This window comes from Pleurodeles waltl, chromosome 5 (assembly GCF_031143425.1).
Source record: "Pleurodeles waltl isolate 20211129_DDA chromosome 5, aPleWal1.hap1.20221129, whole genome shotgun sequence".
NCBI lineage: Eukaryota > Metazoa > Chordata > Amphibia > Caudata > Salamandridae > Pleurodeles > Pleurodeles waltl.
This window is the reverse complement of record NC_090444.1, coordinates 1355606305-1355626943: the sequence shown is the minus strand read 5'-3', so window position 1 is coordinate 1355626943 and position 20639 is coordinate 1355606305. Positions and strand designations below refer to the sequence as shown.

The window sequence follows — 20639 nt, the reverse complement described above, 5'->3', positions numbered from 1 at the left end:
TTCCACACTCCCTGTGACCAGTAACAAAAGCAATTCTGTCTCGGTTTTTGTTCATGCTGGTTTTCATCAGAGAGGTGCAGCTAGGGTTCAATGGCATAGCAAGCACAGGACCCATGTCTAAGCACACTCATTTCATTTAGGATGTGTTGGACTTAGCCCTCTCTGCAGGGTCATCCCCAAACCTTTTCTTTTCACCCGTCTGCTTTCTTCACTTGCTTCTGTTGGTTTTTAAGACTCTGCGCACTTTACCACTGCTAACCAGTGCTAAAGTGCTTGGGCTCTCTCATTAAACATGGTTTAGTTGGCATACACCCAATTGGCACATTTAATTTACTTGTAAGTCCTTAGTAGTAATGCATGTATCCAAGGCTTGTAAATTAAATGTTACTAGTGGACCTGCAGCACTGATTGTACCATCCACTTAAGTAGCCTTTATAACATGTTTCATGCCACCACGTGCAGCATGAGAGTGCAGTTTTTAACTACCATTTCGACCTGGCAAAACAAACCTTTTTCCACGCCTAAATATTTGTTTTTCCTAATTATAAACCACTTTTAGGGTAGGCTCCAAACAGTCCAGATCGCACGGTGCAATGCAAGTTGGACATGCACTTTTAAGGTTTAAATGTCCTGATAGTGATGAAATACTCCTGAATTTGTTTTTGGACTACTCCAAGGCCTACCTCTCCCACAGGGTAACATTTGGTGAGTTTGGATCTGAAGAACTGGAAGCTCTTTTCAAGAGTGAAGTAAGCATTTAAGTCACAACTTTGAAAATAGTGCATTTAGAAAGTTGGCATTTTCTTGTCCTAACCATTTGGTGCATAGAGCCTGTAACCTGGGTCACATGATCGGATGTAGCTAGCAGTTAATCTTTGTGTATTGCTCCCAGACAGTGAGACAATGCGGGTACAGGTGATAGCGAGATGGGCCACCTCTGACTTGATATGGGGGGTGTGGCGCTATCAGCTTCCTGCGCATTACAAAGCATCTGTCCTAGCACACACTCAAAGGGTTTGACACAAGTCTGTTGTGCCTCCAGGCAAGCTGGTGCCAGGGCACAGCAGTTGGAAGTTCCAAGCACCTTTGAGGGTGGAAACCTCCAGAACCTTTTCCTACCACCAAATATAAATATTAGACCCTCAGACACAACTCCTAAATATACCTTTGGACCTGTGTAAAGACTCAAAAGGATTGTTGTGCGGCTCTGTTGCAAAAGGACTGTTACACTGCTGCCTGAATGAGAAGGACTAGACTTGTTTATTGAACCCAGGACCACCAGAGTGACTCCAAGGGCTAGCTGACTGGCATCCTGAACCTCAGGGACAGAAAAGACTATGGCCACCTTAAACCCAGTACCTGGACTGCTGTGATTTTTCCCACCCTACCCACAATGTGGTGTCAAACCAGTGCTGGACCCTTGGAGGTGGGTCTGCACGTACTCTGCCAGCCCAGCTGTGCTCCTTTGGGACGAACAGATGTAGCACAACGTATACCTTGAAGCTGATGTGCAACGCATCCCCAATGATGGACCCCACAGCTCGCCAGAACACCCCTGTGCGCCACATCCTCGATGCCAGACTTTGCAACGCAAGCCCTCGTCTATGGCATCCTTGACGACTATGCAGGACATTGCATCGCAGTCCACAGCTCCTCAGAACCACTAATGTGCAATTTAACCTCAATGCAGGGCCTCGCCAATGCACAACACTTCCTCGATATAGGATCTTGCAATGTTTTGCAATCAGGATTTAAGGTACTTTGATCAGCGGGATTAACTTGGGCCTGTATCCAGCCCAAACACCATTTCGGTCAGCCTGAGTTTGCGACTTTGTCCCGGTCCGGTACGACCAGATAACCACAGTTGCTACTTTATGCTTTTAGACACTAACTATACTTAAATGTTTAAAATTGCTTACCTCTGGGTCTACGGATTTTGGTCTCAAATAAGTTATTACATTTTACTCTATTTTTTTTAATTGTGTAAGTGGGCTGTTTCTTGTGTTTTCACTATATTTCGGTTTGAAGGGCTGCATAAGTATTTTACACATTGCCTCTAAGTTAAGCCTCATTGCTTTGAGCCAAGCTACCAGAAGATTAAGGTCAGACTAACTTGGTGTTTGGTTGTGTTTCAACCTGACAAGAATTGTTACTGCTGCTGGCGCTGGCTATGATTGGTTGTTACCCCTGACAGCCTTAGGGTGGTCTTCCCACACACTTTGCCTACCACCTCAATTATTCTGATCTTGTTTTTGCTGGCTTTAGAACTCTGCACTTTACTGTTACTAACCAGTGCTAAATTGCTTGTGCTTTCTCCACTATAACGTGATAATATTGGCTTAACCCCAACTGGCATATTTAATTTACTTATAAGTCCCTAGTAAAATGCACTACATGCACCCAGGGCCTGGAAATTAAATATTGTCTGTGGACCTGCAGCACTGACTGGCCACTTAAGTAGGTAGAAAACCATGTCTCATACCTGCCACTGCAGAGCCTGTGTGTGCAGTTTTACACTGCCATGTCGACCTGGAAAAATAACCCTTCTGCCAGGCAGAAACCTTTCTTTTTTATACTATTACCTCACCGCAAAGGTAGGCTCTGGACAACCCAGAGAGCAGGGTGCAATGCATTTAGAAGGCAGGACATATACTTTTAAGTTTTACATGTCCTGGTAGTAAAAAAACTCCCAAAGTGGGATTACCTTAATACATTTCATAATGTATAACTCACAATCTGGAAGAGATAAGTTTAAGTTTGGTGTTTCTGGATTTACAATCTAAAATCACAACTTATGGTGAAGCCGGATTTTAAATTGCAATTCTGAAAATGCCACTTTTAGAAAGTTGGCATGTCCTTACTTTACTTCAAAAACGAAAAGAGGACTGGGAGATTACTCGGTCCAGTGTACATACTCCCAATTCATGATGTATCAATCAACAGAGTACACTGTTCCAAAACAAGACAAGACAACGCAGAAAAACTTTAGGTGTCTCAGGTATGAGTAAAAGTAATTACTTTTTGGCCAGTCGCACCTTAGAGTGAAGGACCATTATTTCCATAACTCTAGTTGTGTTTTTAATCTTGACCAGCGCTTCCTCATACTAATAAAATTGGTTTTTAAGGGAACGTCAGAGCCAATGTAAACTTTTTTTCTTAAATTTTTTCTTTGACTCCAGCCTTGTTCTACCCTTTACCCTTTCTAAAATTCTGGCAAAGAGGCCCCCACAAGGGTCCCGTCAGACACTGTAGTGCGAGGCTGACGAGGCACAAGCCCAATGATGATACATGAGGGACTTTGCTTCTGAATGTACTCATACCTGAGACACCTAATGTTTTTCTGTGTTGTGTTATCTTGTTGTGGAACAGTGTACTCTGTTAATTGATACATGTCCTTACTTTAGCCATCTGGTGCCTTCTGACTTTCTGAATGCACCTCTGGGCTGGGAGACAGCTGGGCTTTATGCATTCCCTCTATGCAACCACACACAAAGGGAGCTTAGGTGTGAAGTGATGGGCCATCCACCTCCTGATGGGACATACTGGGCAGGATAGGAGGGAGAAGCAGGCCACAGCCTCACACCTACACCTGAATAGGCTGTGTTCTGTCTTCATCCTGTCTTGTAACCCAGACAGGCTGCAAGAACCAAGTGGCTAAGAAAAGAAAATGCCAACTTTCTAAAAGTGGTACTTTCAGAGTTGCAATTTAAAATCGGACTTCACCATAAATTGGGATTTAAAAATTCTGATTCCAGAGATACCAAACGTGAAGTGAACTCTTCCCTTTTGGAAACTGCATTTATAAAATGTAATAAGGCAACTCCATTGTTATCCTATGAGAGAGATCGGCCTTGCAGTAGTGAAAGACTAATTTAAGAGTTTTTCAATACCAGGATATGTAAAACGTACAAATACATGTATAACTCTTTAAATACATTTCACCGTGCCATCTGGGCTGGACAAGGCCTAAACTATGGGTGACTTGTATGTATTAAAAAGGAAGGTATAGCCCTGGCAAAAAGTTTACTTTGTCAGGTTGAAATGGCAGTTTAAAATTGCACACACAGGCTCTGGAAGAGCAGGCCTGAGACATGTTTAAAGGGCTACATAAACGAGTGGCATGATCAGTGCTGCAGGCCCACTAGTAGTATTTAATTTACAGGCCAGGCCAGGCCCAAGCCACATGTAGTGCCACTTTACAATTACAGACCAGGCCCTGCGCACATGTAATGCCAATTTACTAGGGACTTATAAGTAAATTAAATATGGCAATTGAGTATTAGCCAATGTTACCATGTTTTAAGCAGAGAGCACAAACACTTTAGCACTGCTTTGCAGTGGTAACTTTTACAGAGTCCTAAAGCCAGCAAAAAAATGAAATCAGCAAAAATAGGAGGTCTGAAGGCACAAAGGAAGGGGCAAACTATGCCAAGGATGCCAGATCTATCTAATACATGTTGTCTGCAAAACTGTCAAATTAGAGAAAGGTTGCATAGGTAATTGATGTCTGTGGGGAACATTTGATTATTCCACAGAACAGATGTTGAATATTTTACTGTAGAAAAAGTAGCATTTCGAATCTACAGAAAAATATGCAAAAATATGCGTAAATAGTTTTATATTATTACAAAAAGAGGAATACTTGTAGAATTTAACTAGAAATATTTTTTCTTACATCAGAGCCATAACAAATAATATAATATATCACACCACAGTGAACAGATTTATTTTCAACAATCACGAATGATAAGAACACAATGCTTCTGAAACGTGGAGTCTCTGTTCATTTCATGCACTGCTCTCTTCAGATGTACCTTATGAGGTATGATGTCTGGGTCTTAGTCTCTCCTAGCCCCTTTGCTAACCTCTCAGCAGCCTTTCTGTTCCCTGGTTGTAGGGGAACAGAAACAGCACCACCACCACATAAATTCTTTGCACTCTTTTTTGAATGCTTGCACACATACCAGTCAATGCAAGCAGATCTGCTGTGCTATGTTACCAAGGATAGAAGACACTGGGTGACTTACTGGCCTGGGCTTAGCAACTATCCTCCAAAGACTCTACACAGGTGGCACATGCAGCCTAGCTGAGCTACTAGTAAAATTAACGAATACCTCGGTCAGCGAGTGCAATATCGGTAGTTTGTATTAATAGCAGTCACTGCTGTTGAAAATCCTTATCCCCACTCATCCCACTTTCCTTTCCCGGACATCTCTGTAGCTTTCCTTTCTGGAATATTGGGTAGAATAGTTTAAGTATCCTTTGATCACACATTAAGTAGATACATTTAAATCTATGTAGGAGTTTAAAAAGACCAAGAACAAATCATTTTCTGATTTACGAGCTTAGGCATCTCCTACTGCAGTCTCTTTATAATGCAGCAATCTGATCACACCTTGTGCTCTGCAGTGGCCGAAAAAGGATATCAGCACATTGAATATTAATTTACCAGCTTTGTAATGTATATCTGTGTAATACCTTAGTAGCCATGATACAAAGAATGAAACAGAAATGGGCTGTAGGTAAAAATATTTATATATGTCCTCACCTTTACTTTCTGTTATTGCTTTGACTTCTCCATGCCACTTCCCTGAGAATCCTTCTCCATCATGTGTGACAAACATGAGTCCATTCTTATTTAAAGCTACGTCAGACATGAAAACTTGCCGTGAATAAACCCAGCGACACTGCTTCATGGTGCTACTTGGGGACCTCCAACAAAATACCTGAAAAAAAGGGCATAAGCTATCTCATTAATCTACTACATCTGCCACATTTCACCTGTTACACAATTAAGTGTTTTTACCCTCTGCTATGGGCATTCATGTCAATTAATTACAGCCTACAACTGCAGGCCAGAGTAGAAAGCTCAAAAACCTGATAGTGGAAAGTAATGACCAAGAATTACAAAAAACAAAAAGTCCCCCGAGCCTCACCCTGAGCCCACCCTATTCAAACACTAAACTCAACATTGAGGAATACATTTTCACTATACCAGACAACCCTAGAATGCAGCTAATATCAGTAACAATCTGCAATAATTAAGAGCGCCATCATGGCACTATAATATTTAAACCGTTGAAGAGAGAATGTGGAAATTCAAACTAGAGGTTGGAGATGTAAAAAGCTCAGTTTCATTCTAAACAGCTTCCAATATGCCACTTTTCCAAGATATATTAACTTAGCGTAAAGTCTTAAAAGTCATCTCTTTATACTCCAACTTAAAGACATGCCTCTCTCAAGCAATTCAAAGGTGAACCTATCAATGACTAGCATTGCATGTGAAAAAAAAAAACGCTGCCCTCCTTTCCACTCTTGGTGCTTCAATTCCAGTCTCAGATGTTATATATGTTGTAAGTAAATAATGTTCCTGTTTAAATGTTCCTACACTTCTTCTTCAACATTAGTTTGCTTGGGCTGCTCCCCTTTTTTCCCAGTGATATATTTCCCTTTTTTTATTTGTAGAGGACTTTATCTGCGTGATCCACTTTCTTAGATTTTTAAACTCTCCTTCCTGTTCTTGCATTTCCTAAGGCTTTTCACTGGTGCCCTACATGACTTCCTTGTAGGTGGTATATAGTTCTTATATGTAGTGGGTACTTCAAATGTTTTAAAATCAACATCGGAGGTTTAGAGATACAAACTGTTGAGTTGTCTTCACTTTTAGACGTAACCTCAGTGTCCACCACTATATTTCCTGTACTGTGGTTCCCTTATTTCCTACCACTGGTCTCACTAGGGTTGGCATGCAATCATTTATTGTTTTCTAATTCTGAATCAATATCACGCAGTTGTGTTTTCTGAGATTTTAGAATATCTTTATTTAGTACTATTGCTTCAAATATTCCTTGTAGGGGTTTCTGCATTATTAACATTATATTCAACATAAATGATGATGGGAAAGCTAATATCTCCAAGTTTAAACAGGAACGTTGAGATGATACTCTAGCTTCACGATTATCCATCATGATTCTTTGCCCCAAAGAACCACTAGCCTTACCCTTGTGTTGGGATTCCTACCTGTACTCTCCCAGTTTCCAGCCATATTCCATTATCCCTTCTTGTGGCATTACATTTGTCATTGGCAAGAGTAGATGAGGTGATGAAATCAGGGACTTATTACTGTACATAAGCTGTAATGCATTTATAAAACCAGATCTTGGCCTAGATCAAGATTCGCCATGGTCTAATGTCTCACTTCCGCTCTGCTTGAAATAGCTTCTTTAAAGACATCCATTGCTTTGTTTCTGCCTCTTTTAGTACATTTCACGTACTGACTTTGTTTGGGGGCATTCTTAGAGCTTGCAAACCACTTGCCTAGTTCTATTAACTACTCTCCTTCCTTTTGGTGTGATTAGTTAACAAGATGAGAACTTCTGCTAGTTCTAAAGACTCTTCACTCTCTTCCTCTTAGTCACTTGTCTCCCTTCTGAGTATTATTCTTGCATTTAGAAGAACTCCTGGGCCCCTTCAATTCACCAATGTTTGTTCCATTATACCAATACATCAATGATGTAAGGTGTGAGGCAAAGTTGGACAACTACTTCCACTTATAGTTCCAAACAAAGGCAGAATGAAGCAAACAATGGTGACAAGGCTTCACATACACTTACCTCCTCCCTCCTTACTAGCCTGCTATTTTGCTGCTGCCGTCTCACCTTGCTGCTTGTACAGCTCCGGCCAACTCCAGGCACGTCTCTAACCGTGGCATGTAAAGTCCAGTCCTCTGTACCTCAATATAAAGTTGTTAGCCTTTGCAGGTGGCGTGCACACTCTGCTGCATGCCAGGGAGCAGAGGAGCCTGCAATACAGAAGAGTGGTGCAGCAGAGCAGACACACTAGCGGTATCGCAGTCTTGCAAAGACTTCTGCTGAACTGAGGGCTTTGAGCTCTGCTATGCTCCTTTAGCCTTCGGTTGTTGTCATCGTTCTCTCAATTGGGAGAGCAAAAAGGAACACAGAAGTGGAGCTAGATGACCAGTAACCACGGCTGTTACTCCTGTGGCTGTGAGCATGGACGATTGGGCAGCATGTGAACAGCTGCCTAATTACTCACATGTAAGTTCTTAGAAGGAGGAGTCAACATTGTCATTCAAGAGTCATCACACGTGGAACCCTTCTGTCATTGCTGGGTCTTCTCCATCCATTCTGACTAGTGACGTATCTGGGATGTTGATTGGCATGACTTCTGATTTCTTAATTTTGAACTTACTCAGGCCCAGATGTTGAGGGGAGACTTTTTTCATGCATATGTTGGTATGTATGAGACAGCATGGAAAGGTCATCGGATAGTCAAGTACTCGAGTATAGAGAATAAGAGCGTTCTGATGCCTCTTACTTGATCTTCAGTTGTGTGTTGCCTCTCCCAAACGATGATTAGATTGAAGAGCACCGCTGACAACATGCACCCGTCTCACATCGGTCTTCACATCTAAGCTATACTCACTATCTCCCACATTGCAGGCAAAATTATCATAGAAGCTCTTGATGATAGCTATCTTTTGTGATATTCAGTGGGGTTTTGGTAAACACCACAGGCGGTCATCTTGGATACTGTCAAAAGCTTTCTCAAAATCATTGAAGATAATATATTGTAGTCTGCCACTCTTTACACTGCTCTCTGATGCTCATTGCATAGAGGAAGGATCTGATCCTCACCCCCTCTGCCCTTGTGGAACCCAGACTGTTATTTTCATAACTGTTTGCCCAAGTTACTCTGGACTGACAGAAGGATAATTCCACTCCAGTTGCTACAGTCGGTTAATGCTCCCTTCTGTGGGATTTTTGATGGCAATGTCTTGGTTACAGTCATCTGGCAGTTTCTTTCCCTCCCAAACCGATGGAAACAATGGTTGGAGAATCTTAGCTGATGTTTCACCAAAAGTATTGCTTGGTGGATGCACCAGGGCACGCATGCAAAAGGTGAAGAGGCCCAGGGATGGGATCTCCGATGCCTATTTAGGCTTGGGGAGGGTGCCGTGGAGTCCCTTGCGCTTTTGTAAGGTGTTCAGCCCTGGGGTGTGGGTCTGCATGGCCTACTAAGGCTCGGGGAAGGTGGGTGGGTGCATGCCCCCCCCTTGCCTTATCAATGGAATTCATCCCCAGGGAATTGACTCCACTGGCCCTTTAAGGCTCAGAGAAGGGGACAGCCTGAACCCTTCCAAAATAAATTCAGCCCAGGGGAATGGGATCCGCAGGGGCTATTAAGCCTTGGTAGCCTCGGGGAGAGGGGCTGCACACCCTCTCCTCCTACTAATGGAATTTAGCCCTGGGGCTGTGTGACCAATCCCCTTAGCTTAAAAAAAAAAAAAAAAAAAAAAAAAAAAAAGCCCTGGGAGATGGAGTCCCAGGAACCACTGTTGCCTTGGGAGGGAGGCATGTGCCTCCCCTCTTAAATAAAAGAGAAAAAACGAGAAAACAAACAGAAAAGGCCCCTGGAGATGGAAGTCCCTGAAGCGGCCCCTTAAAAAAAAAAAAAAAAAGGCTCCAGGAGATAGGGTCCTCAGGACTGAAGTGGCTTGGGGAGGGACACTGTGCCAATGGGTTGATCGGAGGGCCTTGCCGCAGCCCATGCGTTGCAGCTAATACTACAATGTCTGAGGCTTGAGGCCAAGAATCAGTTATGCACATCCAAAGGGTCATCACAACGGGGTGGGTTATGGGGAGGTGTACTTTACATATGGTAATAAAGCATTACTTCACTTAAAAAAAAACTAGAAATTCACTGAAAAAAGCAAAAAGTTAAAGTAATATTATATTTATGTGATAATTTCAATGACAATGTAACATTTTAAACTCAAAACACCACTGAAATTTACCAGTTAAAGGTTTAGTTATAGCAAGTAACTATAACTCATGCCTTTGGTAACTATAAAGCGCACCGACCTATTACATCTCTCATCACATCTCCTATGACATCACGGAAAATATTGCTGCAACATTTGCAGTGATATTACTGATGAGAAAACTATGCATGGTAGAAGCGTGACTTTTAGTTAGCTTAGGGTACAAGTTGTAGAGAACTATATCTGGTGAATTTCAGTGTATTTTTTTAATTTAAAACATTACATTGTCACTTAAATTATCACCCAACTATAACATGACTTTAACCTTCATTTTTTTTCTGTGAAAATATATAGGTTTCATGCTAAAACACATTCTGGTCCTGTTTTGGATTGAATAAAACATTCCCACAGAGTGCCTGCCTTCCTTGAACTGTTGGGAGAACGTATGGATTTTATATTTGGGAGAACGTATGGATTTTTTTAATATATATATATATATATATATATATATATATATATATATATATATATATATGTCACTTACCCAGTGTACATCTGTTCGTGGCATGAGACGCTGCAGATTCACATGCTGTGCACATCCCGCCATCTAGTGTTGGGCTCGGAGTGTTACAAGTTGTTTTCCTTCGAAGAAGTCTTTTCGAGTCACGAGATCTAGGGACTCCTCCCCTTTTGGCTCCATTGCGCATGGGCGTCGACTCCATCTTAGATTGTTTTCCCCGCAGAGGGTGAGTTAGGAGTTGTGTATATAGTAATAGTGCCCATGAAATGGAGTAAATATGTATGTACATAATATGGTTAAAAGTGATATATTTACAAATTTACAAATGTTCAAGACCTTTTCTCAACTTAAAACGGCTACAGGCTCCCGGGGAGGTGGTAGGGCGCATGTGAATCTGCAGCGTCTCATGCCACGAACAGATGTGCACCGGGTAAGTGACATTTTCCGTTCGATGGCATGTGTAGCTGCAGATACACATGCTGTGCATAGACTAGTAAGCAGTTATCTCCCCAAAAGCGGTGGTTCAGCCTGTAGGAGTTGAACTTGTTTGAAATAAAGTCCGTAATACTGCTTGTCCTACCGTGGCTTGCTGTGTTGTTAACACATCCACGCAGTAATGCTTGGTAAATGTATGAGGCGTAGACCATGTGTCTGCCTTAAAGATTTCCGTCATTGGTATGTTTCCTAGAAAGGTCATGGTAGCACCTTTCTTTCTAGTTGAGTGTGCCTTTGGTGTAATAGGCAGTTCTCTTTTTGCTTTTATATAACAGGTTTGAATACATTCAACTATCCATCTGGCAATGCCTTGTGTGGATATTGGATTCCCTGTATGAGGTTTTTGGAAAGCAACAAACAATTGTTTTGTTTTGCGAATTTGTTTTGTTCTATCAATGTAGTACATTAGTGCCCTTTTGATGTCTAATGTATGTAATGCTCTCTCAGCTACAGAATCTGGTTCTGGAAAGAACACTGGGAGTTCCACTGTTTGATTTAAGTGGAACGGTGATATGACCTTAGGTAAGAATTTTGGATTTGTTCGTAGAACTACTTTATGCTTGTGTATTTGAATAAAGGGTTCTTGTATAGTAAAGGCTTGTATTTCACTTACTCTTCTGAGAGATGTGATAGCTATTAGAAATGCTACTTTCCATGTTAAGTATTGTATCTCACATGAGTGCATGGGTTCAAAAGGTGGACCCATGAGCCGTGTTAATACAATGTTGAGGTTCCACAAAGGAACTGGTTGTGTTCTTGGTGGGATAATTATTTTCAGACCCTCCATAAATGATTTTATGACTGGGATTCTGAATAATGAAGTTGAGTGCGTAATTTGCAGATAAGCTGAAATTGCAGTGAGATGTATTTTTATGGATGAAAAAGCTAACTTTGACTTTTGTAAGTGAAGTAGATAGCTTACGATATTTTTAGCAGATGCATGTAATGGTTGAATTTGATTATGGCAGTAATAAACAAATCTTTTCCACTTATTTGCGTAGCAATGTCTTGTGGTTGGTTTTCTAGCTTGTTTTATGACCTCCATACATTCTTGTGTAAGGTCTAGGTGTCCAAATTCTAAGATTTCAGGAGCCAAATTGCTAGATTCAGCGATGCTGGATTTGGGTGTCTGATCTGTTTGTGTTGAGTTAACAGATCTGGTCTGTTTGGCAGTTTGATATGAGGCACTACTGAGAGGTCTAGTAGTGTTGTGTACCAAGGTTGTCGTGCCCAAGTTGTGCTATTAGTATGAGTTTGAGTTTGTTTTGACTCAATTTGTTTACTAGATATGGAAGGAGTGGGAGAGGGGGAAAAGCATATGCAAATATCCCTGACCAACTCATCCATAACGCATTGCCTTGAGAGTGAGCCTGTGGGTACCTGGGTGCGAAGTTTTGGCATTTTGCGTTTTCTTTTGTTGCAAATAAGTCTATTTGCGGTGTTCCCCATCTTTGAAAGTAAGTCTTTAGTATTTGGGGATGAATTTCCCATTCGTGGATCTGTTGGTGATCCCGAGAGAGATTGTTGGCTAACTGGTTTTGAATTCCTGGTATGAACTGTGCTATTAGGCGAATGTGGTTGTGAATCGCCCAATGCCATATCTCTTGTGCTAAGAGACACAACTGTGTCGAGTGTGTCCCTCCCGGTTTGTTCAGATAATACATTGTTGTCATGTTGTCTGTTTTGACAAGAATGTGTTTGTGGGTTATTATAGGTTGAAATGCTTTCAACGCTAGAAAAACTGCTAGTAGTTCTAAGTGATTTATATGAAGCTGTCTCTGCTGAGTGTCCCATTGTCCTTGGATGCTGTGTTGGTTGAGGTGTGCTCCCCACCCTATCATGGAAGCATCTGTTGTGATTACGTATTGAGGCACTGGGTCTTGAAAAGGCCGCCCTCTGTAAGTTTATAGTGTTCCACCATTGAAGCGAGGTGTATGTTTGGCGGTCTATCAACCCTAGATCTTGAAGTTGACCCTGTGCTTGTGACCATTGTGATGCTAGGCAAAGCTGTAAGGGTCGCATGGGTAATCTTGCGTTTGGGACAATGGCTATGCATGAGGACATCATGCCTAGTAACTTCATCACTAATTTTACCTGGCACTTTTGTTTTGGGTGCATGGCGTGTATTACGTTTTGGAATGCCTATACCCTTTGTGGACTTGGAGTGGCAATCCCTTTTGTTGTGTTGATTGTTGCTCCTAAGTACTGTTGTATCTGGCACGGCTGTAGGTGTGATTTGTTGTAGTTGAGTGAGAAACCTAGCTTGTGAAGGGTTTCTATGACATACTTTGTGTGTTGTGAACACCGTTCTTGCGTATTGGTTTTGATTAACCAATCGTCTAGGTACGGGAAGACATGTATCTGCTACCTTCTGATATGGGCTGCCACTACGGCCAGGCATTTTGTAAAAACTCTTGGCGCTGTTGTTATTCCGAATGGCAACACTTTGAACTGGTAATGTACACCTTGGATTACAAACCTTAAGCACTTTCTGTGAGAAGGATGTATAGGTATATGGAAATACGCATCCTTGAGGTCCAGTGTTGTCATGTAGTCTTGTTGTTTGAGCAATGGGATCACGTCTTGCAGTGTCACCATATGAAAGTGATCTGATTTGATGTAGATGTTTAATGTTCTGAGATCTAAGATGGGTCTTAGAGTTTTGTCTTTTTTGGGTATGAGAAAGTACAGGGAGTAAACTCCTGTTCCTTTCTGATGAATTGGTACTAGCTCTATTGCATCTTTTTGCAACAACGCTTGGACCTCTAGTTGTAATAAATCCATGTGTTGTTTGGACATGGTGTGTGTTTTCGGTGGGACATTTGGAAGGAATTGTAGAAATTCTATGCAATAACCCTGTTGGATAATGGCTAGGACCCACGTGTCTGTTGTTATTTCCTCCCAGTTTTTGTAAAAATTGGTTAGTCTCCCCCCCACTGGTGTTATGTGTTGGGGATTTGTGACGTTGAAGTCACTGTTTATTTTGTGGTGTTTTGGGACTCTGGAACTTCCCTCTAATTTTTGGGAATTGCCCCCCTCAGTATTGCCCCCGAAAACTTTGATATTGACTCTGGTAAGTGGGTCTTGTTTGTGAGGTTGAGGGTTCTGTGCTCTGTCCCCGAAACTCCCCTCTAAACTGTGATTTACGAAATGTGCCTCTGCTCTGTGGGGAGTAGAGTGCGCCCATGGCTTTGGCCGTATCTGTGTCCTTTTAAAGTTTTTCTATAGCAGTGTCCACCACCGGCCCAAACAACTGCTGTCCGTTAAAAGGCATATTCAGCACCGCTTGTTGAATTTCCGGCTTGAATCCTGAGGTGCGTAGCCATGCGTGTCTCCGTATGGTGACTGCTGTATTTACAGTCCTAGCAGCTGTGTATGCTGCATCCATTGCTGACCGTATCTGATTGTTAGAGATACTCTGGCCTTCTTCCACCACTTGTTGTGCTCTCTTTTGGAACTCTTTGGGTAGGTGTTCTATGAAATGTTGCATTTCGTCCCAATGAGCCCTATCATATCTAGCCAGCAAGGCCTGTGAGTTGGCAATGTGCCATTGGTTGGCTGCCTGTGCCGCGACCCTTTTCCCCGGTGCGTCGAACTTGCGACTTTCCTTGTCTGGTGGTGGTGCATCCCCCGAGGTGTGTGAGTTCGCCCTTTTGCGAGCTGCCCCTACAACCACTGAGTCTGGTGTTAATTGCTACGCGATGTACAGAGGGTCTGTTGGTGGTGGTTTGTACTTTTTCTCCACCCTTGGAGTAATGGCCCTGCCTTTCACAGGCTCCTGAAACACTTGTTTTGAGTGTTTCAGCATTCCCGGTAACATAGGGAGACTCTGGTACTGGCTATGTGTGCTCGACAGTGTATTAAACAGAAAGTCATCCACTATTGGTTCTGCGTGCAGGGTGGCATTGTGAAACGCAGCTGCTCTTGACACCACCTGTGTGTAGGCAGTACTGTCCTCAGGTGGTGACGGTCTCGCTGGATAACAGTCAGGACTGTTATCTGATACAGGCGCATCATAAAGATCCCATGCGTCAGGATCATCCTGACTCATTCCTGTATGAGTTGGAGACTGCATCATTGGTGGAGTGGCTACCGGTGATGGTTGTGGTGAGCGTTTTGGTGATAGTGGCGGAGTTATTTGTTTTGCCACCTTTGCTTGTGTTTGCTTGTCTTTATCTTGGAAGGCAAGTTTCCTTTTAATTCGTATTGGAGGGAGAGTACTGATCTTTCCTGTGTCCTTCTGAATACACAATACACACAAACATCCAAACATGCATACTCACACGCAAACATGCAGACACGCACTCACTTCAACATCCATTCACTCACATGATTACACCACAACACTCAAAATCACATTTACACACGCACACACATACATACATACATACACAAACGCAGACACCACACACACACACAAACAGCCCCCATACTCCCACCCTTCTCCCCTGTCGGACACCTGACTTACCTTGTCCGGCAAGGAGGTCGCCATCAGGGAACGAGAAGGGATCCATCCGCCAGCAGGACATCACCAGGCCGTACTAATACTCTTAATACGGCTGGCGGCGTCCTACTGGCGGGGCGGTGCAGGTGGTAGCAATGCCAGAGCACCATCGCCCTCCAGCATGGCTACTGACGGATATCCGAACACAGTGTGGCAGAAGTCTGGCAGTATCCATAATATGGTGGACGGATGTTTGCCTCTGCGGCAGTATGTTGGCAGCAGTCAGCACGGCAGTATCAGAAAAATACCGCCAATGTCATAATGAGGGCCATAATGTCTCCACCAGAATGGTACTGTGTATAAGAGACCAAATGGGCAATCTTCAGGAGGATTGAACAAGCGATAGCTCAAGCTTTTGCAGCCTTTTACAAGGACCTTCACAACACACCGTCCACTACCTCTGACGACTGTAGAGAGGTCCATTGTTTGGGAAATCCCCCTGCCCACCATCTCACCTTCCCTAACCCTCGACTTGAACCAATACTTGACGAAGGAAGAAATAGATGTAGCTATATCAGAACTCAAATCGGGGAAGACCTCAGGGTCTTGATCGACATCTGCAGATGGACAGGTCTGCCACTCAGCCCAATGGGCGCACCGCACTTCTCAAGATGTGGCTACCCCGTTACCTCTATGCATTAACAAATTTCCCATATTTTATATCCCGTGGATAGTTATGCTCCCTGACCTCCAATATCCCCTCCTTTATATGGGCTGGAGAACGACATAAGGTGGTCTTCAACTTGGCGAGGAAGTTCCCTCTCGATAGAGGGATGGGAATACCAGATTAGTATGCCTATTATTTAGTTACACAACTAGTGCCAATCAATGAATGGTTTACTTAAGGGTGGGACTCCAGCCTACCCACTAGAACTTTATTTACTGGAATTCGAAGGGCTTCTGGTTTACTTGCATGGAGACCCAGTGCCGTCAGAGACTCCGTCATGTACCCAGGGTGTGATACACTCTTAGAGAGTGGCTTTACGCCTGATAAGGTGGTATCAACGCCTAATAGGTCTGAGTCCTCCATGGCGGGGCACATGGTTGCAGCAGCTGTCAACCCTAACAGGGTTTTGACAACGGGACCACATAGGAATCACATACCTGCGAAATATTTACAAAGGAGACAAAGTGATGTCCTTCCAAGACTTACAAGAACAATACACCCTAGCAAACACACAATTCTTCTGTTTCCTACAACTAAGACCAGCCTTGAGGACACACCTCCCCTTAGACACTCAAATCCCAGAATACAGCCTTCTTGAAGCTAAAATATTAATGGGGTGTCTGGAACGGAAGATGATAACCCAAATGTATCGATCCCTACTCACTCATGCCTCGGATGCCTTTTGAATCCCTTAGGCAGAAATGGGTACACTGGATCGGCGACAAAATGACAACACCTGGAGGGAAGCTCCCAGAGAGCTAGCAATATCCATGCGATTGGGTATGATACAAATTACTTCCACGCTACCTACCTGTCCCCAGCACGCTTACAGTGAATGCTCCCAGGGACTTGTTCTATCTGTACAAGAGGCGGGATTGCCCAGGAGTCACGGGAGGGGTGGCTGGAGCTGGCTGGGGAGTGGTGGAGATGGGTACAGAGATATCAGAAGTCCTGGGATGCTCAATCGACCTAACTCCCAAGATAGCACTGACTGGAGGAATTAAGAGGCTCAGGAGCTGATTACATTTTTATAGGGGCGGCCTGCTTGATAGCCAAAAGAGATATAGCCTGCGCCTGGAAACAGTCTAAACTCTTTTCGATACCAACATGGCAGGCAGGGGTTGACTGGTGTGCTCACCTTGAAAAAACGAAACATGACAAAATTTGAGGGAAATGGTGGGCCTATCACAATTTGTCAATGTAGCATATTTACGTCATGTAGAGACTTTCACGCATTCAGAGTCAAAGATCTCATTGATTACTGCTTGTTCCCTGGAATGCAAGGAGGATGCAGACTGTTGTAAAAATAAATAAGTTGGTTATGAAAAAATACATATATTAGTCTCAGCATCACTCTGATTTTTTTCTGCTAATGATGACTTGGCAACACTTAAAATTAACATTTTACTATATGCTTGCAATAGAGTGTATATGTTTGTAAGCTGAATAGGATCAACATAAAAATAAAATAAAAGAAAAAAAAACAGTACTTACTCTTCCAGCTTGATCCAGTGCAAGTATACATATTTTCTGCCCACCGTTCTCTTTAAGATGCTGAGGATCAGATTTGTGTTCCAGAAATCCACCAGAAACAAGGATCTTTTTCAAATTCAATTGTCTAGCAAAATGGAACAAAATCCTTATGCTATGTTACACTGAAGTCAATCTGACAACAATAACAGTACCTTTATGAGGCAATTAAACAGATATTCTTTTAAGCCTAAACATGATGCCAACGTTGCTCATCTCAGAAGAACAATGTATACATTTATGATATACATTTTGAAGTTTAAATACTTACCTTAATTAGATTTTTCAGCTCATGAATCTCCCCAAACACCAGACTGGATCTGGAAAAGTTTTAAATCACTCTCCTTCACTAGTAGGTGGTGCTGTGGCTCAAACGTGAAATCAGTACCTCCCACATGTGATGGCTCATAGCAGTTCAAGGTGCTACCGAAACTCTGACATCAGAAGAGGATGAGGAAGAAAACGAATGCTTCTAGTCACGGTACCCCTCAAAGGCATTGTGCTCCAAATAGTCAGGGAAAGCCAATGATGGAGTCAAGAAAACAGATGATACTGTAAGACGGTAGCCTCAACGTTTCTGAACCTCCCAAGATGCTTACGGGCATACTCACAGCAGATTCCAGGTCTGGGCACTGTTGAGTCTTCACGAGAGGCAAGAAATCATGTTCGCCAAAAGGTGCGAACATCAAAGGCTACATACAGCACATTCATCAGAACACCTCCTTGAAGGTTCAAAGAGTGAAAACAAGTAGGCCCATAAAGGATCTCGGTATACCTGGCGACCAAGTCTATGAAAGTAAGAGAGGACGTAATAAGTTGTTTAGCCACAAACTGACCTTGGAACCTGGAATTTTTTGAACTTTATAATAATATTCATGTAATCCTTCAATCCACCTACTGATACAAAACAAAGCCGCCCCATATTACTTCAAAGTGTCCACCTCCACTCAAATGTGTAACGAAAGGGGATTTGTGATATTTTGTCTCATTGCACAATACTGTAATATTTGCAAGAACATCGACTATGCAGTGCTCCTTAACATGTATTAGTCGGAGTGGACATTCCAGGTTGAGTCAGTTGAAGTTGGAGCCAGGAGCTGTACTGGCAGTGGCTGGATTGTATAAAAGACTGAATTATCTAGCTCCAAACTTGAATGCTTCATCTTGGCAACAAGCAGGAAACTGTCTTCTGACACGTCAACACATCAACTCAAGAACTTTAAACAGCATTCCAACTGCTGCCAAACCAAAACCTTAAATTTCCAGAGTAAGCATCAAAACCCTGCCTGTGCCAGCTTTTCCTCTGATGGCCTCTTCACTCCGCTACTTTGGGCGGGAAAGCCTTAAGCATATTAGTTAAACAAGCAAATGCAGGTAACTGCACATAGCATTAAACTGATCTCACCTCATCCTGCGCATATGGAAATTAGACTGCATAGTATATAGCTGTGAAATTGCCTCTGTGGCAAATCCTCTTTTCTGAGTGGTGTTTGATATTCAATTCACCAATATTCTATCGAGCGATCCCTTCATTAGTTCGGGAGTGGGGGGCATGTGTAATCTATGAGATATTGTTATTCTCTGTTGGTTTAAGTGAACTCATATTCAAGAGGCGCTGAAAGGTAAATAGTGCAGAAACTACAAAAGTTATTGTCTTTCTCAACAGTATATCAGGAATTTTGGATTCCTTACTGACAATGGCCCTTAATGGGTGTCAAGGAAAAAGGAAGAATATTTAGCCTTTGAAGGTATTAAACACAAAACAAATGCTTTATAACATCTTGAAAGGGATGGAACACTAGGAAGATTTAGTTGTGTCAGTATACAATGCATAAAAAATGAAAGCTCTGTGGAAGAAACTGGAAAGGTGGATTGGTGACAATTTTTTATAAGCATACCAGTATACTCAGCAGTCGACAACGAGAAAGGTAACATTTTAATTCTTCAGAGGACGGAAATGCAATAGAAAATTGTCATCTAGTTTGGGGACATTGGGTAAGGGACACCAGGGTAAGGGAAGCAATATGAAGTGGGAATTCGACAATCATTTAGATAAAGACGAGGCAAGTAGGTATGATCACACAATTTATTTTGATTCTCATAAAGCAGTTTCAAAACAGAAAATAAAAGTGGGAGATGTAGTCAGTTATGACTCCTATTCACAGGCAACGTGGTTCAAACATTTGTGCACTTATGAAAGTTCTTAAATTACTTCACAATGCAGTAAAAGTTGATGATGAGAAGATATGGAATCTCATACTACTGTTTAAAGGGAGTGGAGGGTAATAGCTGCCTCTTTCTTTTACAGCGATCAGAGCATATGGAACATTGGTGTCTGGAGAGTGACTTTATTATAAGTTTAAGTTCCTAATCTCTGTATAATTTAACGATTACATGGTTTTATTCAGTTTTTGGTCTCTTTACAGTGTTGGGCATACGTTATGCTTTGCTTTCATTTGCTGGAAGGAAAGATCTGTGGCATTTTGTCTTGTTGCATAAAACTGCAGCGTTCCGTAGGAAGGGTTCATCTGAGTAGACATTCCATGTTGAGCAAGCGGAAGTTTGAGCCAGTAGCTGTTCTGGAGGTGGCTGGAGTTTTTTTAAATAAAGAATTGATTACCTACTCCAAACTCAAGAGTTTTTTTATCTTCAAAAGGAGCCACCATCTGTCTATCTGCCAAAGAGCATGAAAATACTGCTGCAACAAGCACATGGCACTGCAGGACTGAAGGGCCAGGTCCCCAAAGAAAACAACTTCTTCCCTACCTACTTAATCTTCAGTGATACTATGTTACATAGCAAGGAGAGACCGGGACCGGCTCCTGCAAAAACAGGATCCCAAAGCCCTAGCCTCTCAAATGCCAGATGAGAAGACATAAATGTTACGTCAGCAGGAGTCAGTCTGCTGGTGACAAGAAACTGGACAGCCTCCACAGAAAGTGACATAATCAAGCCAGACATAGTTAAGTCTAACAGTGCCTCATTGTTAAACCTGTTAGCCTTAGGGTGGTTCTTCCCTCATCCTTTTTCCCCATTTCACTCCATTTTTGAAGAAATTCGTTTTTGTAGGCCTTTAGACTCTGTGCTCTTTACCACTTCTAACCAGTTCTAAAGTGCTGTGCTCCCTACCCTAAACATG

General features: G+C 42.5%; 1 protein-coding gene across 3 annotated transcripts in view; it reads right to left on the bottom strand.

The window, feature by feature from the left end:
- Positions 1-20639, bottom strand: part of IBTK (inhibitor of Bruton tyrosine kinase) — a 487897-nt gene that overhangs the window by 331296 nt on the left and 135962 nt on the right. For all 3 annotated transcript variants that reach the window (XM_069235618.1, XM_069235620.1, XM_069235619.1), the window contains exons 11-12: positions 17465-17588; positions 5549-5726 (exon numbers count right to left, since the gene is read on the bottom strand). In XM_069235618.1, the coding sequence (XP_069091719.1) occupies positions 5549-5726; positions 17465-17588 (302 nt within the window). The remainder of the gene's footprint in view (positions 1-5548; positions 5727-17464; positions 17589-20639) is intronic.